At 38.9% G+C, this 26,914-nt stretch overlaps 1 protein-coding gene across 1 annotated transcript in view; it reads left to right on the forward strand.

The window, feature by feature from the left end:
- The first annotated feature begins 9,953 nt into the window (after positions 1–9,953).
- The window catches only part of PTH2R (parathyroid hormone 2 receptor), a 76,645-nt gene continuing 59,684 nt past the window's right edge, over positions 9,954–26,914 (forward strand). Inside the window, exon 1 of the mRNA XM_021703219.1 lies at positions 9,954–10,028. Within this exon, the coding sequence (XP_021558894.1) occupies positions 9,954–10,028 (75 nt within the window). The remainder of the gene's footprint in view (positions 10,029–26,914) is intronic.

Consider the following 26,914-nt stretch of genomic DNA (forward strand, 5'->3'; position numbering starts at 1 on the left):
TCAACTCGGAGAAAGCCATATGATTTTGGAAAGACAAAATGGAGTCTTAGGGCAGAAGGGGTTACTTGTCCTGTCAACATTTGGCCAAGATTGTGTCATGGTCCCAAATGACATAAAAATGAAACCAAGTTGTTCTCATATCCTATGCCAGCGGCTAGATGAGGTTTTTAAAAAGACTTTATTATTATTTTTAGAGCAGTTTTAGGTTTACACCAAACTTGAGAGGAAGCCACAGAGATCTCCCATATGCCCACTGCTCCCACACATGCACAGCCTCAGTTTTGTCAGTGTTCTAGGTTTGGGTTATTCTATTAGGTGTGTAAGGTTTTAATTTACTTACTGTTTTAATTTGAGTTTTCTTAAGGACATGTGATGTGGAGCATCTTTTCATATGCTTATTTATCATCTGTATATCTTCTTTGGTGAAGTGACTGTTAAGCTTTTTGGCCCATTTTTTAATTGGGTTGTTTGTTCCTTATTGTTGAGTTTTAAGAGTTCTTTGCATATTTTGGATGACAGTCCTTTATCAAATGTATCTTTTGAAATATTTTCTCCCAGTCCATGGTTTCTCTCCTAATTCTCTTGGTATTGTTTTTGCAGAGAATTTTTTGATTTTAACGAAGTCCAGCATATCACTTATTTCTTTCATGGACCATGTCTTTGGAGTTGCATCAAAAGTCACCACAACACCCAAGGTCATCTAGGTTTTGTCCTATGTTATCTTCTAGGAGTTTTATAAGTTTTGCATTTTGCATTTAGGTCTACAATCAATTTTGAGTTAATTTTTGAAAAGGGTGTAAGGTCTGTGTGTAGATTAACTTTTTGCATGTGGATGTTTAGATGTTCCAGTACCATTTGTTGAAGAGACTATCTTTGCTCCATTGTATTGCCTTTCTCCTTTGCCAAAGATCAGTGACCCCATTTATGTGGGTCTGTTTCTGGGCTGTTTGGTTCCATTGAGGTATTATCTATCTTTTTGCCAATACCACACTGTCTTGATTACTGTAGCTTTACAGTAAATCTTAAAGTTGGGTAGTGTTAGTTTTCCAACTTTTTTTCTCCTTCAGTATTGTGTAGGCTATTCTGGGTCTTTTGTCTGTCTATGTAAACATTAGTACGTGAGATCTTGAGACCACAGGAAAAGTTGTTTGATGGTGGGATCGTGTTTAGTTATTGCTGTGTAACAAGCTAACCCAAATCTTAATGACTTAAAATAACTACCACTGTTTATTAGCTCAGAAATCTGTAATCTGAGCAAGACTCATCTCTGCTCCACATAGCAGTAGCTGAGGCAGTTCAACTTGGGTTAGAGGATCCATTTCTGACATGGCTCACTCATATGGCTGCTGAGTTGGTTCTGGTTGTTGCCTGAAATAGCAGTCAAAGTTGAGAGCTGAGGTCCTCCGTTGTCTCCATGTGAGTTCCTCTGTAGGCTTTTTGGACTTCCTCAGAGCATGGTGGCTAAATTCCAAGAATGAAAGGGAGTCCCTAGAAGTGGAAGCTACCAGTCTCTTAAAGCTAGGGTTCACTTTCTCTGTATTTTATAGGTTGAACCGTCACAGAGCCCAGAGTCAAGGGGAAGAGACATAGAATCTCCCACACCTCTCAGATGGGAAGAGTTTCAAAGAATTTTGGAGACATATTTTAAAACCTGTACAGATAGAGAATATAAAGAGAAAACAGAGGGCAGAAATCTTGGAGGGCAAGGGTAAGTTGGGGTGTGAGTTAGCTGTTGGGAAAGAGGTTCACATCTAATTTTCAAGAAACAAATGAGAAACACTGGGCATCTAATGAGCCAGGGCAAAGGGAGATTTGAGAGGGAGGAAGTGGAATGAGGCCAAACATGTAATTGTCCAACTTCCTAATTTTCTTTAGGCTTTATCTTGACTGAGGTAGGCTTTGAGTTTAGTAATTATTTCCTTTAATCCTCAGTAGGAAAAACGTAAGATTTGCTATTGGTTGCTTCCTTTTCATTGTTTTCCCTTAAGCTACAAATGAATTACTGAGTATTTTATAGGACTTTGCATATTAACAGGTATAACTTGAATGTGAGAGACACCCTTGAGTCCTGTAAATACCCATTCACTGTCCTTTGTGTAATTTTGTACAGCTAATAACTTTCTTTGAAGTCATTGCCCCACTTACTTCTCAAACGAGCGTTGGAATCAACTTATTAATAATAACAACCATCCCAGAGTAAACAGACAGGAAACATTGCACACAAGCCATTTTGTATCAGTTTGGGGTCTGGACAGAAGCCCTCTCCTTGTGGAACGCTTTTCCCTTCTGAGTAACTGACCTACACCTGTGTATAAATGGCCAGGCTTGGGGCGCGTGGGTGACTCGGCCAGCTAACTGTCAGATTTCAGCTCAGGTCATGCTTTCAGGGTCCTGGGATCGAGTCCCGCATCAGGCTTCCTGCTCAGCAGGGAGTCTCCTTCTCCCTCTGCTCCCACCTACCCCGCTCATGCTTGCTCTCTTTCTCAAATAAATAAATTAATTAAATCTTTAAAAAAAAAAAAATCAGTGGCCAGGCCTTTCCCTGCTGCTATCTGCCTATTTCCTGAGTTCCAGCCAGAAAGCCCTCAGATCCAAACCTCATCTGCTTCATTTCTTCCAGCTTTTGAAATCTTAACAGTTACACACTCAGAGGGAGCTCTGCCAACAGCTTGACAGGGGCCTCTGACATCTGGGTTTGAGGAATGGGACTCTATCCTGGGTAAAATGCGGAGAGGCTCTATGAAACCTTCTGTTTTGTTCTAAGCCCCTTCCAGCAGCACAGCCTCACGTGGAGCTAAAGTGGTGATTTTAGAGCGTCAGCAAACTTTCGTTCCCTCCCTTCAAAACGTCTTTCCCATTAAGAAGGTGGATTCTTTTACACATTATGCTGTGTTAATTGGTTAGGTAGTTGGGAAAACTGTTAAATCACCATGGAACAAATTTGATTCTTTAAAATGTGAAATGTAAAATTATGAAATAGTGGGAAAGAACTAGAAAAAAATCTGGTGAAAAGCTACTTTAATTTTTAGTGTGCAGTTTCCTTCTTGGCGTAGAAACTAAGGAAGAAATTGTCAAAGAAAACATTGATAGATTTAGATAAATAAAAGTTTTTGAAAAATTTCTGCACTGATTAAGCATGACAATTGTTTACTTGTGCAAATTAGGCTGAAAATAGTGTTGGAGCAACATTTTGGTATTTATACCAGAGAAAGATTTAATATTCTAAATGTAGACAGTGCTTTTCTACACAAGTAGAAAACATTCAAACTCACCATAATCCTTTGCCCATTCAGAGACTATGGTCACAAGACTAAAATCATCGATAACAATAAAGGTAGTAATCATACTAATTTGATACCACTCACAATAACTAACATTTATTGAGTATCTTCCCTGGACCGGACGTTGCTCTTCACACTTTAACTCATTTAACTTTTCCAACAAACTTTTTCCAGGTTTCAAACAGCTAAGGTTTCAAACCTAGGCTATCCGGCTTTAGACTACAGGAAAGAATGGAAAATTTAATTAATTAATTAATTAATTAATTAATTAATAATTTAAACTCAATGAGCCAACATAGAGTGCATCCTTAGTTTCAGATGTAGAGTTTAATAATTCATCAGTTGCGTAAACCACCCAGTGCTCATCACATCACGTGTCCTCCTTAATACTCATCACCCAGTTACCCCATCCCCTCACCCACCTCCCTTCTAGCAACGCTTAGTTTGTTTCCTATGGTTAAGGGTCTCTCATGGTTTATCTCTGTCTCTGATGACTTTCCATTCGGATTTCCTTCCCTTCCCCTCTGATCCTCTGTGCTGTTTCTTATATTCCACATATTAGTGAAACCATATGATAATTGTCTTCCTTTGATTGACTTACTTCGCTCAGCATAATCCCCTCCAGTTCCATCCATGTCCATGTAAATGGTAAGTATTCATCCTTTCTGATGGCTGAGTAATAGTCAAGAATGGAAGATTTTAAAAAGAAGTCATACAATTGTCCAATAAATCTATATAATAGTCAACCTTACTAGTAAACTAAAAATTTAAATTAAAGCAATAATTGATGTGTCATCTTTGTTAAATGGACAGGATTCTAAACGTAATGCCAATGAAAGCAAGTGTGTAGGAAAATGCTTTACTGAGACTAGAAATAGGTTCACTTTGCAAATATCCACAATAAGCTTTAAATTTGAGCTTATCTTTAACGAAAATTCTGATTTAAAAAATTTAAGATAATATTCAGTGATTCACATAAAAATACATGTTCAAGGAAAGTTATCACAGTGATATTTTTGTTTCTAGAATATTTTTATGACTTTTTTGTTTCCAGAATATGTTATCAAACAATAAATATTTAGAAAGAATAGAAAACTAAATAATAAAACCCATCCAGCCCAACATTCTTATTGAGTCTGTTTGTTTCTCCTCCTTTAAAAGATGTTATGTACATTGCAAGGCCAATTTTACTTTAAAATAATTATGAGTAGGCACTAGATTAGATAAAGGAAGGTCGGTTGATCTTTGTTCTCTTTGTGATTTTTCTGTATTCTCAAAATTTGCTTTTGGAGCATGTATTATTTAAAAAAATTGTGACTAAGAATTTTTAATATGTATTTTACCTTGGGTTTCCAGAAAAAGATGGTGGGCTGGGAATATAGATTTATTTCTACTTCCTGTTGAAAGCTTCACTGGAATGAGAGAAAATGTATATATGGTTGGCCTTTGAACATCATGGTTTGAACTGCAAAGGTCCACTTACACGTGGATGTTTTTTGATAAATACAATACTGGAAATACATTTTCTCTTCCTTATGATCTTCTTAATAGCATTTTCTTTTCTTTAGCTTACTTTATTGTAAGAATACAGTATTTAATACATATAACATACAAAATATGTGTTAATTGACTGTTTACGTTATTAGTAAGATTCTGGCCAACAGGAAGCTATTGGTAGTTAAGTTTTTGGGGAGTCAGAAGTTATACATAGATTTTTGACTGAATAAGGGTCAGTGCCCCTAACCCCTGCATTGTTAAGAGGTCAACTACGTATTTTTAAAGAATCAAACTTTATCATACTAGAAAACATCAAAGAAGGAGATTGGTACACTAAAATTTTTGAGAAATTCCCGGAATGTTAGAAGCAAAACCAACTGCAAACACACACAGTCACAGACTCACACACACACTCACACTCACAGATACACACAGGGAGACACGATTACAGACACATAAAACAACAGCAGCAAAAACCACACATGCTTGGGATCAAAAAGCTTGAAGGAACTTTGAGAAGCCATTAAGGCAATTAAATTACATTGATTAATTAATCTCAATTTAATTAATTATTTTAGCATTTTAGTTGCCCTTTCCCCAAATACAGAGCAGCTGATGGCAGGGATCTTTGCTCCCAGAATAGAGTTTCTCGAGTTAGTCCCTAGAGACAGTGAGTGTGGGTCTGCTCAGGAGAAGCTCAGCAAGGAGCCCTGGAGCCTGAGAAAGCAAAGCAGGGCTTCAGAGCCTTTGGTCCTCCTCACCGAATACAAAGACAGAAGCACAGCTTGAAAACATGGAAAGATACCTATACTCAGAAATGGAAAAACAACAAAGAAACAAAAGCAGCCTTCCATACAATAAGGCTGTTCTTGTGCAGTTGTGGGGAAGTTGGGCTAACAGCCTACTGTCCCCAAATCTCCACCTTACAAAGTAGGCTGTTGACCCATGACCCCTGCCCCTTCATTGCAGAGGATAGTGAACATTTTATGGAAGACCAAGTATTGGGCTCTCAGACCTCACAACTGTCTGTGAAGTCCACACCAGCTGCGTGTACTAATCAGTCTAGACAGTGCTGCTGAAACTTTATCTTGCATGAGAATCACCCCGGAGCTTGAAAAATGTAGCTTTCCAAACCCTAGCCCTGGAGGTTGGGGTTCAGCAGGTCTGAGGTGAAGCTCAAGAATGTGCATTTTAATTTTATTTTTTTATTATTATGTTATGTTAATCACCATACATTACATCATTAGTTTTTGATGTAGTGTTCATGATTCATTGTTTGCGTATAACACCCAGTGCTCCATGCAGAACATGCCCTCTTTAATACCCATCACCAGGCTAACCCATCCCCCCACGCCCCTCCCCTCTAGAACCCTCAGTTTGATTCTCAGAGTCCATAGTCTCTCATGGTTCGTCTCCCCCTCCGATGTCCCCCCCTTCATTCTTCCCCTCCTGCTATCTTCTTCTTCTTCTTTTTTTTTTTTTAAAGATTTTATTTATTTATTTGACACAGAGAGAGAGAGAGATAGCAAGAGAGAGAGAAAGAGAGAAAGAGCACAAGCAGGGGGAGCGGTAGGCAGAGGGAGAAACAGGCTTCCTGCACGAGCAGGGAGCCCGATGTGGGGCTCGATCCCAGGACTCTGGAATCATGACCTGAGCCGAAGGCAGTGGTTTAACCAACTGAGCCACCCAGGTGCCCCTTCTTTTTTTTTTTTTTTTAACATATAATGTATTATTTGTTTCAGAGGTACAGGTCTGTGATTCAACAGTCTTACACAATTCACAGCGCTCACCATAGCACATACCCTCCCCAGTGTCTATCACCCAGCCACCCCATCCCTCCCACTCCCCACCACTCCAGCAACCCTCAGTTTATTTCCTGAGATTAAGAATTCCTCATATCAGTGAGATCATATGATACTTGTCTTTCTATGATTGACTTATTTCGCTCAGCATAACACCCTCCACTTCCATCCATGTCGTTGCAAATGGCAAGATTTCATTCCTTTTGATGGCTGCCCACTATTCCATTGTATATATGGACCACATCTCCTTTATCCATTCATCTGTCGATGGACATCTGGGCTCTTTCCACAGGTTGGCTATTGTGGACATTGCTGCTATAAACATATTCTTAACAAGCACGCCAGCTAATCATGATACAGGTCAGTATGTGACATAGTGGACCAGCAAGAGACAGCAATGAACAAATAAACAATAGCAAAATACAAAATAAAACTGCTAGAAATCACATCATTTCCTTGGGGCTATGTTTTTTCTTAGGGTTGAGTCCCTTAATGACCAAGATCCTCTTTTTCATTTGTGAATGGGGATGATCAGAACTGTCATTGTCTTTTGTTGATTTTAAGGATTGATGAGATGTCATTTGCAAAGAGATTTGTTGGGTAAGTTACTCCATCAACTTTGCATAAAGGTTTTTTTTTTTTTTAAGATTTATTTATTTGAGAGAGAGAGAGAGAATGAGCAGGGGGAGGAGTGGAGGGAGAGGGAGAGAATCTCAAGTAGACTCCCTGCTAAGCGCAGAGCCCTATGCAGGGCTTGCTCTTGTGACCCCGAGATCATGACTTCAGCGGACATGAAGAGTCAGATGCTTAATCAACTGGGCCACCCAGGCGCCCCTAAAGGTTTTTTTCTTTCTTAATTTATCAGTTTACAACTAATCTTAACTAATTATTCCAAGTTTACCCATAATATCAGCAATTATATATTTTATGACAAGAGTCACAAATATCCTGATGATATCACAGCAGTTTGTGTAATTATTTTTTATTTTATGCAACTTTTTCAATTGGCATAATTTAATATCTTCAAAACTTTGAATATTCTAGTCTAGAGCCTGTTGATTTTTACCTTTTTGTAGGAATGAATGATTTGAATAGCATAAGTTTCACACAAATTGATTGTAAGTTCCTATCTTATTTTACTGACTATCTAGTTAATAAACAGCTAACAATTTTGGGTACCCTCTTGCTGTAATGCAGAGTTTCTCAACCTTGTCAGTATTAACATTTTGGGACAGATATTTCTGTCACAAGAAACTGTCCTGTGAATTGTAGGATGTTTAGCAGCATCACTGGCCTCTACCCACTACATGCTAGTAATGTATAGTGTGACACACCAAAAATATGACACAACCAAAACTGTCTCCAAACATTGCCAGATGTCTCTTGGGGGACAAAATTGTCCCTGGCTCAGAACCAGTGCCATAATGCACAGTAAATTATTCTCTGGTTAAGGGAGGATGAAAAAACAAAAAAATGAAAATAAAACCTGGCTGGAAAAGTGTTTCTGGTTTTGTGAGGCCCAAGGAGTACGGAAGTAGTGCCACAATGATAGAATACCTTGACCTTAGTTTGGCAAGTGACTTACTGTTTCCTCATCTATAAATATGGATAACAATAATGCCCATCTCACAGGGTTAATGGAAAGATCAGTTCATTTTATGTAAAGTACTTAAAAGAGTAACTGCAATGTAATAAAGCACTTAATGCTTTATACTGATAGAGAGATATCTAATCTTTCAGTCTTATACTATTACCATTATTTTCTTGCTTGAGTAGGATAATGTAACAGTAGTTCTAAATAATTTAATCAAACTGAAGACTTTAGGTAATAGTCACCATAGAGAGTGCTATAAACCTTTGACAGAGTAGGTAGAAAGTGAATTTTACATGGTAATTTTACTGGTGTGTGCCTGTGCATATGTTGTATAATTTAGATTTTGCTTCTTCCAAAAAGCATGAGATTGTTCACAATACATACACATAATATAAACAATGCTATTAAAATAGAGATAAGAGTGAACATTCCAGACATGTAGAAATAGAAATAAAAATTATCCCTTTCTAGTGTTTTAGCGTGGCCAACCATTAATAATCTAGAAGTTTTAAAAGCAAACACAGTTTTCACACTTTAGCACTCATATGAAAGTTGATGGTGACAAACCTCAGATCCTCATTGTCAAGAGGAGAGGGAATTATTGTGTTTTGTCTGTGGGAATCATTCTTTCCCAACTGGATCAGATCCTGAGAGACTAAATATTCCTGGACTCAATGTCTCTAAAGAAGTTCTCTGGCATTTTGATGATTACGCCTATAAGAAAAATAAAGGAACAGGCTTTGTCCCAAATGAAGATATCTAAACACACACACACACACACACACATACCCCTAATGAAGATATCTAAACACACACACACCTATAAACAAATATTAGTTGTCTTTCAATGAAACCTGGATCCCAAACTCACAAAATGATTCAAAGAAATTTTGACCCAGAAATTTCTGCTGGGATAGAATCTCCCTCCCTCCTTCCTTCTCTCTCAATCTCTCTCTCTTTCACACACACACACACCCCTATAAATGATTATTAGTTGTCTTTCAATGAAACCTGGATCCCAAACTCACAAAATGATACAAAAAAATTTTGACCTAGAGATTTCTGCTGGAGTAGAATCTGCCTCCCTTCTTCCTTCTCTCTCAATCTCTCTCTCTTTCACACACACACACACACACACACACACACACACACACGCTATTAATAGTGGTTAGGAGAAAGGGAATCGGAGAACTTGAGAGGGTTGCGGAGACTGCTCCGAACACAGCCGCAGGTGCAGCACCCGCTTGGCCTCCGAAGCCTTCAGCCCCACTATCCAGGGCCTCCCGTGACTGGTGGTCAGCGCGCGGCTGGACAGCAGGGAACTTCCAGACCACTCCCTGAGGACCCAGGGGCCCCTAGGGCCAGGGGGTCGGAACCCGGTACAGAGCGGACGGAAGTAGAGACGGCGCGAGCTGGGGGTGGCGACAGCAGCGCTCGGGATCCGTTGCCTTCGGGTCCCCTGGGCTGCAGGACGCGGTGACTCTGAGCAGGAGCGCGAGCGCTTCCCCGCCCCTCCTGCAACCACGCGCGGCGCGCCGGGATCCGCGGGGTCCGCCCGCCCCCTCCTCCCACGCGGGCTTTGCGGGGCCGCTCTCCCCTGCAGACCCGACCAAGGCGCGGGCCTCGGCGCGCGGGACCGAGATCCGACACGCGCTTGAGCCGCCCCAGCTGCGCCGCGCTCCCGGCCACAAGTTTGCCCCGCACCCGCCAAGTTGCGAGTGGGGAGCCTCTCCGGGCTCCGGGAGAGCGTCCCTGCTTCTCGCTCGGGCTGGTCCGGGCATGGCCGGCCCGGGAGCATCGCCCTACGTCTGGGGGTGGCTGCTGCTCGGCGGTTGCCTTCTCGCCGGAGCCCAGGTAAGAGCAGGTGCCCCGCGACACCTGCTTCCCGGAGCCTCCGGACTCGGCGTTAGGGAGACGGAGACCGAGGCGCACGGGCTCACGCTAACACATCCAGACACACACACACACACACACACACACACACACACACACACACACGCATCTCTCAGGGTTTGACAGGCATTTAGTGGAGCTGCAAAGATATATTTTAGGTTGAGTGTCCTGGGGTGGGTACCATTCAGACCAGCGTTTTGGCATCTGCAAAGTAAGGGGATATTTAATTTACAACCGGTTCTGGATCAGGAGGGCGAGACTGGGAGGTGAACGAACTTTTCTTGCCCTTAGACTCCTTGGTTCCCGTTTAATTAATCCAAATTATTTTTGTTGGCTGGCAATTTACTGTCACTTTTGAGAACTTAAACTTCTAGGATCGATAGTAACTACTGACTGAAAGGATAATTGGCTCTCCCTGATAGAGAGTCACATATCATTAAAGCGAAGAGACTTGATAGGACAAAAATACAGTGTTAAGTAAAGCTCAGTTTGTTAATGTTAAGAGTGTTAGTTGTCATGTCATGCTGCTAATACTTAGAGATTTTCTGGGTGATCTTTTAGAATAGGACCCTTCTAATGTGCAAGTCACAATTCAACCTCACATTTTTTTGAGCCAAATAAAATATGGGGTTTACACTCAGCTTTTCCGATGAGCTGTATGGAAATGCGTGTAGTGATGGGTGTAATGCAGTGTAAGAGCCCTGTGAATTTAAACTGTATCAACGTTATTTCTCTCTTCTGTTCAGCAGGGGGCGCCCCTTGACCGTCAAATGGAGCCCCAAGTTTTTTTCGTTTTAAATTCTTTAACCATGAGAAAATTAAGGCATCGATTTATGTACTAATAGTATCTAAACTTAATACTATATTCTTGGCTCTCAGATGATCAATTTAAATGTCAATTATCCTAAAAGCGCAATTTAAAAAATTATTATTATTATTATTATTATTATTTACCACATGGCCACATATGTTAACGGAAAAAGTGCCTTGCTCGGCTCAATACTGGGCTTTACCTAGCATGACTGGGATGTTTAACGCAAACTTGTTATGTTAAAAAATCAAACAGTATGGGTATTATACACTGACTAATAATAGCAATGGATACTTGAAAGTAGGGTATGCTCAAACCTGAAAAATTTCACCAAGGTAACAGAAGGAATATGAGCAAATGGAAAAAAAAAAGAAATCCTAAGGATTTGGTGACAGTTATGGAACTCTGGTGATCTCTAATGTACGTCCTGCATTTCTGTCTCATTAAGGTATTTGAATAATATGCTTAAAAACATTGCTTCCTTGTATAAGGGGCAAATGAATTGTAATCGTTTATTTTATTACGTGTTCCAGATTACTTTTTTTAAGGGAATGGGGAGATATTGATTAGCACAACAACAAAATATCACTGTGAGATTGTGGGTAGAATATTTCTTTTACTTTTAGTTTTCAATAAAACACTCAGGACATTGGACACTTTTCTATAATTTTAAACCAAGTTTTCTCAACCTTGGCACTCTTGACATTTTGGGCCATATAGTTCTTTGTTGTGGGGACCGTCTTGGACCTTGTAATATATTTAGCAGCATTCCTCTCCTCTCCACTAGATGCCAGTAGCATGTCCCGTTGTCCCATCCCCTCTTCCCCCGCCCCTGCCCAGTTGTGACAACCAAAAATGTCTCTAGATGTTGCCAAATGTCTCTTGGGAGGCAAAATCAGCCCTGGTTGAGATACATTGCTTTAAATGGACTTCCATTTATGTTTATAATTTAAGAATGTATGAAATGATAGTTTGTGGTAACACATTACATTTTTGGCCCTTTAAGCAAAATCTGAAGGTTAAAATAAAATGATTTACATTGACATGTTGACACCTTCTCTGATCTTCAGTCTGTTCATCTTCATTCCCAGCTAATATGTCTATTAAATTTAGAAAATATATTGATAGAACAACAAATGGAATGTATCAAAGCAGAACAGCTTGTGTAGAACAAATGTTTCATATTTAATAAACATTGGATCACATCACAAAATAGATAATATAGACTAGTACCCATCAATTGTTTTCAAAGATCCCTGTCGTTTTTGGTTGATGAAGGTGTGCAGTTCAAAACTCATGTGTTCACGTATCAAGTGTCATTACAGTGCCCAGTAATACATTTCTTAAAGTCAGATTATCCCATGGGAATGGGGAGCACTGTATAAATATGTGTAGTATTTTGTTTGCTGTGTCAGTGGGTCCTTCTGGACACAGACTCTGAGATGGAATCAGCTGTACCGTAGGTTTACTGGGGAGGAATACCTGTGAAAGAGAAAGAGTGAGAAAGTAGATTTGGACAGGGAGAACCTCAGACCAGGATGCAAATCTGGCAAAGTCTTGGCCAACCTCATGGAGAGCTCGGAGTAAAGGTTGCCCATCAGAGGAGTCCCATGTGGCGATAAATGGCCAGGTCCTGGTACTCCGACTGTGGTTTGCTCATTAGTTCAGCACTGTTTATATCATGTGCACTTGGCTCCAAAGCTGAGACAGATGGTTGAAAGTACTGCAGCTGGAGGCTGTCAGGCAACCACACTCCTTACAGACAAATAGTTGGTTCTTTCTGGAAGGACTGTGCCAGTGGTGTGTCTCTGTGTCTGCCTTCCTTACAAGATTATCAAGGGACAACGCTGGTTTTGCTGGGCTCGAGAATGGGCTGACCCCATGTGATTCAGTCACCTTCTGCAGGCTCCGTGGCTGCAGATCAGTGTGACTCTCACAGTGTACGTGCCTGCAAGTGGGTACAAACCCATCACCCTGACTAGAGAAAATTCCCAGAAGACCATGACATATTGAGGGGAAGTATGTAAGTTCCATACAGTACTAGGTGTGAACAGATACGCATGGGCAGGTTTTGTTTTTCAGTCATCATTCATTTTTTTGCCCGAGTGGAATATCAACACTGTCATGGACATTCTGATGTGGGGAAAGGAGCAGTAACCTGGGAACCCAAAAGCCACATTCAATTTCCTCCTCTGGAAACATGCAACCTCCTTGGGCATGAAACTTGATGTCTCTACTCTTACTCTGTTCAGTGAGAAGGCTTAGCTCTACTGACCTTCCAGTGTGCAGATTCAGAGACCATTGCGGAATCAGAAATCTCATACTTGGGGGGAGGGGGTGATAATCAGTGATAATATTTATTTACCTACCAAGTACCAAATACTGTGCTAAGCACTTTAATCTATTATTATCTCATTTAATTCTCATAGTAACTTTATGAGATAGGCACCATAATTTTTCATTTCATAAGTGAGAAAATGGGGCTAAGATGTGTTAGGTAATATTCTCAGGTCACACAGCTAACAAGTAGAATAGTCATGATTCACAACCTGGCTTCCACCCTGGAACCCACCCCTCAGATTGGTGTCCTCACTGTGGATATCATTTAGGCACAGCTTAGCTAAATTATGTTTATATAGCCCTCTGTCCCAACAATATCCACCCCTGTGTATATATCCCGAGGAATTTCTTAGACAAGTTCATAATGGTTATTGCAATAATTCTGTGGTGTTGGGGTCAACTTGGGTGTTCATAATGGGGTACACTAGGCAAAATAAAAAGCAGTAGATTCAGGGGCACCTGGGTGGCTCAGTCGTTGGGCGTCTGCCTTCGGCTCAGGTCATGATCCCAGGGTCCTGGGATCGAGCCCCGCATCGGGCTCCCTGCTCAGCGGGGAGTCTGCTTCTCCCTCCCCCACTCCCCCTGCTTGTGTTCCCTCTCTTGCTTTCTCTCTCAATGTCAAATAAATAAAATCTTTAAAAAAAAAAAAGCAGGAGATTCAATGTACACAAAACAGCATGTATGAGAGCTTTCAAACAGGATAAGCTATAGCATATAAACAATGAGATATATTACATAGTACCGTTTACATACATTTCAATACATGTACATAAAGCAGCAATACATACTGTCTAAGCATCCAGATAAGAGATATATGTGTATATAAATTTCACATAAGTGGTTGCATATGGGGAGGTAGAGAAGTAGAAGTGGGGTCTAGAGAGAAAAGGGGAGATAGGTAGATAGATAAATAAATAAATAAGCCTACAGCCGTATCTCAATCTCTGTGTCAATTGGAGATGGCGGTGATAGCAGGTGGAACTAGCAACAAGCCATCATTGGTAGATTTAAGAATGAGGACATAATTAGGATGTAGGCAGCTTCTCCAAGATGGTAAGCTTAGGGACTATTCTCAGCGAAATCAAACTGAAACTTGACTGCTGATTATGTCTGCATCATGCCTATTTCCATAAGCACTACTGTAGTTAAAGAGCCAGTGGTTGGTTTGTTCTCCTTTCCTACTGACAGCCAGGACAGTTTTCATTTGTCTTCCAGGCATGGGGAAGCCTTGTGTCCTGGAGGCGGTGGACTTCTCTGTGGCTGCACTAATTTCAGGTAGAATCCTCAGCCTCGGCAGCCTAGAAGCTGCAAGATAGAAGGGAGCTAGGTGTGGCCTTTTCCTGTTGCACAGAGAGGTTTCACTTCCTTGGAACTTCCTCAATTCTTCATGAATAAAAATAGAACATTTTCAACTAAAATTCACACATTCCATTTGTTTTCCTGTCTTTTTTTTTTAACCTTTTATTTATTTGACAGACGGAGAGAGACAGTGAGAGAGGGAACATAAACAGGCAGAGTGGGAGAGGGAGAAGCAGGCTTCCCGCAAAGCAGGGAGCCCGATGTGGGGCTCGATCCCAGGACCCTGGGATCATGACCTGAGCTGAAGGCAGACGCTTAACGACTGAGCCATCCAGGTGTCCCTGTTTTCATTCTTGAGCTTCAGTTGGTTTTGTCATCCATTAGAATCCATGTTCGTTCTTTCCCCTGTGTTTGGGTTTTGTCTTCTCCCTGAGTTATTCTTTAAATCTTTTAATGGAAGTGTGACTTTAGGCAGCCCAGGGTACCTTCTGAGCCTCCATTTCCTCCAATCAAAAGTGACGGTGATGATGGTGTTTATCTCATGGCACATGGGAATACTGAATTGAAAAGTGTGCAAACACACAAAAGCCTTAAGGTGTTGGATAATGAAAATGCCAGCTCTTTTCTATTAGTAGATTAATTAAGGGCTATTTAATGGGATGATTATTAGATTGAGATTATTTCTAAACACAATTGGGAGCCACTGAAGACTTTTAAATAGTGTGTGTGTGTGTGTGTGTGCGTGTGTGTGTGTGTGTATCTTGCAGGGTTATTCTCTCTGTCTCCAACACTGTTCCTTCTATTCCTTACAGTTTCTCCTTCAGAACCCAATTGCGTTCTGACAGCAACTGGACATTTTATTCATAGTACTGATAGATGTTATAATTTTACATTTATTGATCTGAGTACTTGATTAATATCTGTCTCCCCCTTTGAAGAAGTCATTCTGAAGACAGAGCAACTAATCAGAAGGCAGTTGCAGCTCTTCTGACTGGTGTGTCTTTGTGGAATTGGAGATGCAAGAAGGCAGATGGATTCAAGAGATAGAAGGTACATTCAGCTGGAGGAAGAGTGGATTGGGGCAGATATGATGAGTGAAATTTTTAGATAAGCTGAGCGTGAGATGCCTGAGATATTTAGTAGCTGGTTGGATATTGGATTATAAAGCTTAAGAAAGCTCTGGATTTCGCATCAGCACTTTATACGGAGTACCTGAAACCACATGTGTGAATGATATTCTCAGTGAGGGTATAATGGAGGTAAAAGGACTGGTTAACTTGCTTATAGAGGGTATGCAGATAGGTTTTCTGGGAGATTACCCCTAAATTGTAAATTCACAGGCAAAAAGGGACTAATAAACAATTTGAAATACCCTGTGACAATCAGCGTGGTATCTTTGGGTAGTAGGTTCTGCATAAATGTTTGAATAAGCTCATTTGTATTTTTTTTTCATTTTAAGAAAATTCATCCTCTTTGATCCCACTTGGAACTCAAGTCTTTAATCACTTACACCTGTTTTAATTTTAAAAAGGTCGCTCTATTCTAAGAGGCAGAGGTCACGGAACCTGCATCTGGTCATGGAGATGGAGGGAAAAGTGCTGTTGGGCTCCAAGAGAGTTTGGTGTTTCCAGAGCTCTCTTGTCCTAATAACTGATAAAGCAGGCTCAGTGTTGAGCTTGACAGTTGTTCTATTGGCTGGTGGAATTTTGTAGATGCTCAAAGGAAGTAAATCGTAAGTTTCTGCAGGGGGAAGGAGGTATATAAAATGGTTAAGATTATGAAACTTGATATCAGAACTGGATTTGGGATCTGCATTTCCTACTCTTTAGCTGTTACTAACATCTCAAAAACTCAGTTTCTTCATTTGAAAAATGGGGATAACCTAATGCTAAATTCATTGAGTTGGTGTGTGGATTATATACCATGAAAACCTCAGGAGAAGCATTTAATGCATTACCTGTCACAGAGTTTGCTCACTCTGTTAGCCATTACACGTGCTATTATCCTCCTCCTCATCATTTCTATATTTTTCTAATTAGCTATTGCTGGTATAGAGAATTGATTATTTTTATTTACTGATTCATACCTACCAAGTTTATTCCAAAGCAGTAACAATTTTCTTCAATAACTGTATCTGTTATTTCTTTTTATCCTTTGTCTTATCTTACTGCATTAACTAGAACTCCCAATGTAGTGTTGAATGGTAGTAATTATTACAGGCATCTTATCTTGTTTATTACTTCAATGGGACTGCTTCTAAAGATTTATCAAGTGTGGTATTTGCTCATGTTCATCAGTGCTAATTTTATTAAGTTGTTTAATGGAAGGCTAGTGTGGAAAGTTCTGAATTATATCATGTATAATTTTTATTTTAAAGTCATAAATGATATGCTATTTCTTTTTTTAGAAGATTTTATTTATTTATTTTAGAGAGAGACAGCGTGAGAAGGAGGGGCAGGGGGAGAGGGAGAGAGAGAATCTCAAGCAGACTCCACACTGAGTGTGGAGTCTGACACGGGGCTGGATCCCAGGACCCCGTGCTCATGGCCTGAGCTCAAACCAAGAGTTGGACACATAACTGCGCCACCCAGGTGCCCCTGGTATGCTATTTCTTTAAAAATATGCCATATTAATTGTTTTGATGTTCTGCAACAGATAGTGGATTACTTGAGGGCAAGAAATTTTATTTATTTTTTAAATTTTATTTTATTGTTATGTTAATCCCCATACATTACATCATTAGTTTTAGATGTAGTGTTCCATGATTCATTGTTTGTGCATAACACCCAGTGCTCCATGCAGAACGTGCCCTCTTTAATACCCATCACCAGGCTAACCCATCCTCCCACCCCCCTCCCCCCTAGAACCCTCACTTTGTTTCTCAGAGTCCATCGTCTCTCATGGTTCGTCTCCCCCTCCAATTTCCCCCCCTTCATTCTTCCCCTCCTGCTACCTTCTTCTTTTTTTTTTTTTCTTAACATATATTGCATTATTTGTTTCAGAGGTACAGATCTGTGACTCAGCAGTCTTGCACACTTTTCTACAGCATATAGTACCTAGTAGATACTCATGAAATATTGGTAAGTGTTTGCATGATCATAGGTAGAAGACCTATTATATATTGCTGCTTGAATTAGCAAATAAGTCAAATACTCTTGTTAGTAACAAGATACATATTGTTAACATACTTAAAAACCTAGCAAACAAACAAAATGTTGCTTAATACTATCTGGCTAAATATTTATGTGACTAGATTGGAACAGACTTCTTTGTGTAATTAAGGTAAACTTCTGCCTCTTCTTTATGAAACCATTTACATCAAATTGCAAACTGGCTGCAATTTCTTAAATGAGAATAATGTATACTTCTTGTCACTTTCCTTACTTATATAATCAGGCTAGATCTGTTTTCTATGAGAAAAATTTTTTGTTTTTTTTTAAATACACTTTCGAGAGCAAAGATTATGTTTAACAATGCATTTAAACCAATTTTGTGGGCATGAGATATGTCTAAGCTTGCATATTCTTCTGCCTACACCATGGGAGAATCTGCCTTCGGAAAGGCGCTCATGCATATAATGAGCACCAAGGTGGAACTTCTCCTCTCAATATATATTCTGGCATCTTATTTCCTAGATGAATAAAGTCTGTAAGACATGACATCCAGAAGCTTTTGGGTAGTCATGTAAGCAAAACTTAAACACAATTTTCATGTTGATTAATTGAACTTATAGATATCTGAAAAACTAGAAGAAACCATAAGGAGACACGTGGGGCTTTCCTGCAGTCTTAAAAATGTCTTTTAAAATCAATCCAAAAGAAACAGCATGCTGTTTCTCACCAGATTGGTAATATATTAGTAATGGCATTTTGTTTGTGAGTTTATCACATTTTTTACCACTCATGCTAATAGTGTAGTAAGTGTCCAAGAGTCATACTGTTGCTCCTGACCTACCTGAGGAAGATGTTCGCTACATCTATTTCCTCAATTTTGGTGATGGTATCATAAGTGTTTGCATATGTCCAAACCCATCAAACTGTACCCATTAACTATATGTAGTTCTTTGTATTTCTTTTTCTTTTTTTTTTTTTTTAAAGATTTTACTTATTTATTTGAGAGAGAGAGAGTGTGTGTGTGTGTGTGTGTGTGTGTGCATGCAAACTGGGGCGGGGGGTGGTTGGAGGGGGAGGAGCGGAGGGAGAGGGACAAGTAGACTCTGCACTGAGCATGGAACCCGATGTGGGGCTTGATCCCATGACCCTGAAATCATGACCTGAGCCAAAACCAAGAGTTGGACGCTTTAACTGACTGAGCCACCCAGGCATCCCTAGTTCTTTGTATTTCAATAAAGCTATTAAAAAAACCAGAACACCTTATTTAACAAACAAAAAAACCCATCCAAACAGGGCAAAATGGGTAAGGTGGTCAATGGTACAAACTTCCAGTTTTAAAATAAGTAAGTCATGAGGGTATAATGTGCAGCATGATGACCACAGTTATAACACTGTATTGCATATTTGAAAGTTGCTAAGAGAGTAGATTTTAAAATTTCTCATCACGAGAAAAAAATTTTGTAAATATATGGTAACAGATGTTAAATGGACTTATTGTGATGATCATTTCACGATATATACAAATATCAAATCAGTATGCCTGGAAATAATACAATGCATTACACATCAATTACATATCAATTAAAACACAACAATAAAAAACCTGTAACCTTCTATTCATGACAATTCAGTTCAGCAAGTACTTTGAGGGTCTCACATGTGCTGGACACTGTGATAATCACTGGAAATAGAAACAGAGTCAAACACATGCCCACCTTTTCAAACAGATCATGTTCAGTATTCTTAGAAAGATTTCTACATTTGAATTAATGTTTAATACAACCTTTGGGTGATGATGATTCCTTTGGGAGGGAAGTCAACTTGATAAGACACTGTATTGTTGGATGGCTACCTTTTATGTCTATCCCCTCATCTGTCCAAAATTTGTGTCCCAGACTGCACTGATCTCACACAGTCTCGTCAAATATAGCTCTTTCCTGCTCCCCCCCACCCCTGGCCCACTGGGTTAAGTTTTATTTTACCTCCAGTAAGACCATGTGGACTCTCACTTCTCACTGATTTAGAACCTCTTTATTATTCCCAGATCTATTGACTGAATTCCTCATTCCATGTTACCTTTTCCTACTACCTGCACACCATTACACATTCATCCATCTAAAAACAGTCACACCTCGACCTCCTCTTTTTTATCCATACAGCTAGCTGTGTGTGATAGGTGGTTACAGCCTTATGTCAGAAATTAGGGAAACCAAAGTTTCATTCCAGCATTCATCCCTTTTTTGAGAGGTCACAGAAAGTTCTCATAGTAATTTTTCATTATTCTCTTAATATACATGCATAATTGTTATAGCTCATGAGTGCACAGTTTCTACTATGTGAAGCTTACCTTATCGTTTCTTGACCTTATTATTAATGGTGATTTTACCTCATTGCTTTTGCTCAAAATTAGCCTTCTCATTCCCATTGGATATCAACCATGTTATTTTTCCCAGCCATTGTTGTTTCTCGGGATCCCACAGCCATGCCTTGTGACAGATGTGTTGCCTGGGTGGTGACACGATAGATACAGATGGATGGGATGTTTTCACTGCCATTTGGCCTGCAGCCTGATTTTCTGTATCTCAAATTCTGGTTGCCAACTGCCTGAAGGAAACAATCATCTTCTTGATGATTTGTTACATCCCCAAACAGGCCAACATTGTTTGTTAGGGTGGGGGTAGCTTATTTATTTTGTATTGTGTTTCTTTTTTTTTTTTTTTGGTTGTACAATGTGATTCTTTTAAAGGTGTACAACACAATAATTTAATATATATATATGCACATTATGAAATGATTATCATTATCAAGTTAATTAACACATCTATCACCTCACTTTGTGTGTGTGTGTGTGTGTGTGTGTGTGGTGAGAACACTTAAGATCCACAGGCTTACCCTGGAATACTGCAGGTTTGGTTTCAGACCACTGTAATAAAGTAAATATTGCAAGAAAGTGAGTCAAATAAATTATTGGGTTTCCCAGTGAATATAAAAATTTTATTTATACTATATTGTAGTCTATTAAGTGTGTAATAGCATTATGTCTGAAAAAAAATGTACGTATCTTAATTTAAAGTACTTTATTGCTGAACAAATGCTAACCATCACTTGAGATTTCAGTGGGTCATAATCACTGATCACAGATCACCATAAGAAATACGGTAACACATGAAAGAGCTTGATATATTGGGAGAATTACCCAAATGTGACACACAGACATGACATAAGCAAATGCTGTTGGAAAAATGGCATCGATAGCCTCATTTGATGCAGGGTTGCCACTGCCCTTCAATTTATAAAAAAAAAAACACACAGCATCTGAGAAGTGCAATAAAGCAAAGTGCAGTAAAATGGGGTATGCCTGTTTTTGAAATCCTGTATTTCCCCATTCAAAGCAAATCTTCAGCTTTTCTATATTCATAGAAAACTTCCCAAATTCTTAGTGTGGAATGATTTCGAAAGCCATTTTAGATACTAGCTAGTTAGGTTTTTAAGTAACTAAAGCTTTTGGGCCAATTTTGCTGAGATTTGAAAATGGAGCTTTTGATTTGAGGATTGAATGTTGCACACACCTGCCTGGGTGCATAGTTCTTAACTTGGCTAATTCTGAATTTGTGTTTTGATGGCAACTTTCTGTAAAAGAAGTAAATTACTTTTGAGGAAGATACACACAGTTACTTCAGTGAATTGCCAAGGGAGTTATTTTACATTAGTTGATGATTAATAGTTGACAATTAATCTCTTGCTTGGGAGATCTGGTAATGGGTGGAAATTTAAAAATTGTCAGTTCTAATTGGTTTTCTTTTAGAAGATAGGAAATCTTTCATATTTATAGAAGCCTATAAATTATGGGGAACTATCTAATGCATGATTTATTTTGCACTCAAATTCTTTGCCAAATAGTCTTAATATATTTGAACTTAATTTAGCTCAAATTAATAGATTTAATTGCATTTAATTTAAAATTTAGTTGGTCTCTCTCTGTCATGGTTATAATCATTAAACTAAACACAATTCACGGGGCGCCTGGGTGGCTCAGTCGTTGGGCATCTGCCTTCAGCTCAGGTCATGGTCCCAGGGTCCTGGGATCAAGCCCCGCATCGGCTCCCTGCTCGGTGGGAAGCCTGCTTCTCCCTCTCCCACTCCCCCTGCTTGTGTTCCTTCTCTCGCTGTGCTTCTCTCTGTCAAATAAATAAATAAAATCTTAAAAAAATATACAATTCACTAAAAACTCTTTATTACACAAATGAAGAAAGTATTTTGAGAAAATTGTAGATTCACATGTAGTGTAAGAAATAATACAGGGATAGTATATACCTTTTACCCAATTTCTCCCTGTGTGACATCTTTTGTAACTATAATACAATAGCCCAAGCAGGAAATTGATATTGATATAATCCAACTACTTAATTCAGCTGTCACTGGTTTTATATGTATTCGTTGGTATGTGTGTGCATTTAGTTTTATGCAGTTTTTATCAGATGCACAGATGCCCTTGACCACCACCATAGTCAAGATATAGAACGGTTTCAACACAGGAATCCCTCCTGCTACCTTTCTGTAGCCACAACCTCTTCCTTCTACCTTGTCCCCTGCTCTCTCCAATACCTGGCAACCACTAATCTGTTTTCCATCTCTATAATCATTAGATGAGTTAAAAAATTAACTATGCTTGGTTTCTAAGTAGTAATTGGACCTCTGTGAATACCTAATAAATTCATGTGGTTAAAATGAAAGAGAAAGAGTGGATGATAGGTGTGAAGGATGATCATTCTATGTGATCACTCTCCTAATGCTGAAATCCTAACTGATTTTGAATGAGGCCACAGATAGATCCATTGTATTCTTAAAATATTTTCAGTTTGCTTCTTGCATGAACAGGGTCATGGAAGTTTTATGATTTACTGCCTAATGTGCAAAATGGACTGGTCTTTAGATTTAGTTCTGAGTTAGAGGTCAGTTTGTGAAAGGATTAAAAAATTTTAGAAATATGGACATTTGTGTTTGGGTTGTGTGTATGTGTGTGTGTGTGTCTGTATGTGTGTGAGCATTTATGCTGCGTGTTTTATCCATATAACTTGTTTTATTTTGAATTAAAAAAGGACAAATGGGGAAACACTTTCATAGTTGGTGTTTTAATTAAAGGTGGATGGTTCAATATTTTCCAAAGTTATCAGATTATTATAACAGAATCATTTTCTCTATTCGAACCCAATATTATAGACAATAAATTCTAAATAATTAAAAATATGTTTCATTCTCAAATTCACTTCACATATAAAAACTTCAGCTACTCTCAAGGGAATCATACTCTTGAGAATGAAATCAGTATTTAAGTAAAGTAAAATAAAATATTAATAGATCTGTATGAACTTTTTTGAGGCCTGTGTAAAAATATGGAGTAAAAAGTTAATAAAACTGATTTATTATTTGGCTCATTAATACTAGACTTTATGACCAATCCTGAATTCCAAACAGAATTCCTTATTATAGACCAGCTCACCTTTCTCTTTGGACTGTGGAAAGTAGAATGTCCAGAGAAATGTATTCTCTTTAAACATATTCTTTCAATCCTTTCCGAATTAGAGTCAAATTTGGTATATTAATATTACAATAATTTTCTAAGAAGGCATTATATGCATTAAGGAAACTTCACTTTATAAAGGAAATGTTTTTGCAAAATTATAAAATAGTCGTATTTTAACATTTCTTTTTTTTTTTAAAGATTTTATTTATTTATTTGAGAGAGAGAATGAGATAGAGAGAGCATGAGAGGGGGGAGGGTCAGAGGGAGAAGCAGACTCCCCGCTGAGCAGGGAGCCCGATGCGGGACTCGATCCCGGGACTCCAGGATCATGACCTGAGCCGAAGGCAGTCGCTTAACCAACTGAGCCACCCAGGTGCCCGTATTTTAACATTTCTTATTTACCTTTGTTTTTTACAACAACCTTGTAGCAAATCATCATGTACTAAAATGAAGTAATATTTTTATATATATTGTGTTTTTTCAAGTTAGGACACATTGATTCTTTTGAAAAAAATTATTTGGATAATTGTAGATTTATATGCAGTTGTAAGAAATAATACAGAGAGAGCCCTGTACCCTCTACCCAGCTTCTCCCAGTGGTAACATCTTACAAAAGCATAGTGCAATATCATTACCAGCTTATTGACATTGATAGAGTCAAGATACAGAACTTTTCCATCTCCAAAAGATTCTCCTTCTGTTGCCATTCTGTAGACACACATCTCCTCCTCCTCAACCCCAAGGCAACCACTAATCTGTTCTCCTTTTCTATAATTTATATTGCGTGTCTTCTCTCTTTTTTTTCCCTTTGTTCACTTACTAGAAGTTTGTCAATTTTATTATCTTTTTAAAGACCTAACTGTTTCATTGATATTCTCCACTGTTTTTTTTAATTGTATTGATTTCCATTTTTATCTTTATTATGTCCTTCTTTCTATTTGCTTTGGTTTTAGTTTGCTCTTCTTCTTGCAGGTCCTTGAGGTGGGACATTATGTTATTGATACGAGACTTTTCTTCTTTTCCAATATAGGTATTTAGTGCTGGAAATTCCTCTTAGCATTGCCTTAGTTGTGCCTTACGCATTTTGATATTTTGTATTTTCATTTTCATTCAGTTAGTATATTGTTTTGATTTCCCCTGGGACTTCCTTTTTGACCCATGGATTATTTAGAAGTATGTTGTTTAGTTTCCAAGTGTTTGGAGATTTTCCTGTTATCTTTCTGTTTTTTTCTTTTTTTTTAAAGATTTTATTTATTTATTTGACAAAGAGAGTTAGTGAGAGCAGGAACACAAACGGGGGAGTGGGAGAGGGAGAAGCAGGCTTCCCGCCGAGCAGGGAGCCCGAAGCGGGGCTCGATCCCAGGACCCTGGGATCATGACCTCAACCGAAGGCAGACGCCCAACGACTGAGCCACCCAGGCGCCCCTGTCTTTCTGTTTTTGATTTCTGGTTTGAACCCATTGTGTCTGAGAACCTACTCTGTATGATTTCAGTTCTAAACTTGTTGAGATCTGTTTTATGGCCCGGGACATGGTCTGCCTTGGTATATATTCTGTGAGCACTCAGAAAGAATGAGTACTCTGCCTTGCTGAGTGAAGTGTTCTGTAAATGCCTATTAGATCCTCTGAGTTGATTGTGTTGTTGAGTTCTTCTATATCTTTGCTGCTTTTCTGTCTCATTGTTCTATCAACTGAGCAAGGAGTATTGAAGTTTCCAACTATAATTGTGGATGTGTCTATTTCCTCTTTCAATTCTCTCAATGTTTATTTCATATATTTTTCTGTTTTTTTTTTTTTTAAAGATTTATTTATTTATTTTAGAGAGAGAGTGAGAGTGTGTGGGCCAGAGGGAGAAGGAGAGAGAGAATCTCAAGCAGACTCCCCACTGAGCACAGAGCCTCACGTGGGGATCCATCTCATGACCCTGAGATAATGACCTGAGCTGAAACCAAGAGTCATTTGCTTCACTGACTGAGCCACCCAGGCGCCCATATTTTTGTTTTTTGTTGTATACACTTTTAAGATAGCTATGTCTTTTATTGGTGGAATGACACTTTTATCCTTATATAATGTCCCTCTTGGTCTCTGGTAGTTTTGTTTGCTCTGAAGTCTACTTTATCTGGTATTAATATAATCGGGGAAGTGAGGGTGTCAGTAGAAGTTTAGGTTCCCCAGGCAGCTTCTGTTGACACCCAAGGTGGGGAGCTCCTTGTTGCTGATGGGTGGGGATATGAGTTCTACTCCCCACGTGGTCTCCACTGACACCACAATGGGATGGCCTCATTGCTAGGCTGACTCCCTACTTGGTCTTTTCTGACAGCACCCCAAGGAGGGGTACCTTTTAACTGCCAGCAGGGGGTGGAAGTCCAGGCTCCCTACATGGTCTCCACAGACACCTAAGGGGCGATGGGGAATGTTACAGACCAGTGTGGGTGAATGTCCTGGCTCTCTACCTCACTCTGAAACCACTCTGGAGAGAGTATAGGGTCACCTCCTTACAACCCACTAAGGGTGGATCTCCACTTGGTCTTTGCTGGTTTCAGTTGGGATAGAACTGCAGTGTTTTTTCTGTGGTGTTTGGCTTAGGTCAAGCTGTTATTGATGTAAAAGTTTTCTGTCTACTCAGGCAGTTCCTTTCCTTCCTTGCTGTAGAGAGCATGGTTTTCTTGAGGCTTTTTTTTTTTTTTTTTTGGTCATTGTCTGTTGGTGTTTCAGAGTTGCCAGCTTTTCAACTCCACGTCCCAAATACATAAAGCAAAAAACAAAAACAAAAACAAAAACAAAAAACCAAGAGAATTTACCACTGTGTTGTTCTTTGGGATCTGAGGTCCCTAGCGGGTCTGCTTTCTGCTCTTTGCCTTTCAGAATCATCTCATGTTCATTTTATATATAATGTCCAGAGTTTTTAGTTGTACTTACTAGGAGAAGTAGAGAAAGATACATCTACTCCATAATGCAGAAGTGGAAGTTCCAGAATGCTTCTTTTTAAGAATATCTAATTTATGGGTTCATGTTTACTTAAAAATGGAATAAATGTGAATATTGAAATTATAAGAATCTGCATATTCTAACGTTAACCCATCAGTATCTATAACAACAACTTTAAGTACTTTCAGCAAAATACAACATTTTATTGCAAATTGTAAATGATCACTTACTCAGAAAAAAATTACTGATTTTTTTTTTTTACTAAATGTGCCATTTTATTTTGGATGCAGTTGTTGCCTTTGGAGTAATAGACATTGAACATGAAAACTCCTCTTCTGTTTTAAGTACACTATGATTTACTGTCCCTCTATGGTGAAGAACACTTGTATCTGTAACTAAGGAGGAAGGGAAAGGAATATAAAAGATGTTAAACATTTCCTTTTTCTCCCTTGAAATGACTAAAGAGCAATTTAAAAGATCATGAATTAACACATTCTAATCAAGTTTGCTCCTGATTAAACTGGCCACATTGTGTAGAGCAAAATATCTGTAGAAGCTATAGTTTATAATGCTTATGTTCCTGAAAATGTTATCCTGGTAAAAAGGTTAATCTGCACAAAAGAAAACAAAAAATGTATTTATTCAAGTAAAAATGGGCAAGGAACGATTTGCAATGTTCATGTTTGATAACTGAAGTCAGATTTCTCAAAATCAAATTTATAGTTCTGAAACTTGGTCACAGCTTACCCAGCGGTTTCTAGGATTGAAGAAAATAACTATTGAAGTGAAAAAACAAAAAACCAGCCACAAAACAAAACAAAACATGAATGGTG

The sequence above is a fragment of the Neomonachus schauinslandi genome, chromosome 3 (genome assembly GCF_002201575.2).
Source record: "Neomonachus schauinslandi chromosome 3, ASM220157v2, whole genome shotgun sequence".
In the NCBI taxonomy this organism is placed as follows: domain Eukaryota; kingdom Metazoa; phylum Chordata; class Mammalia; order Carnivora; family Phocidae; genus Neomonachus; species Neomonachus schauinslandi.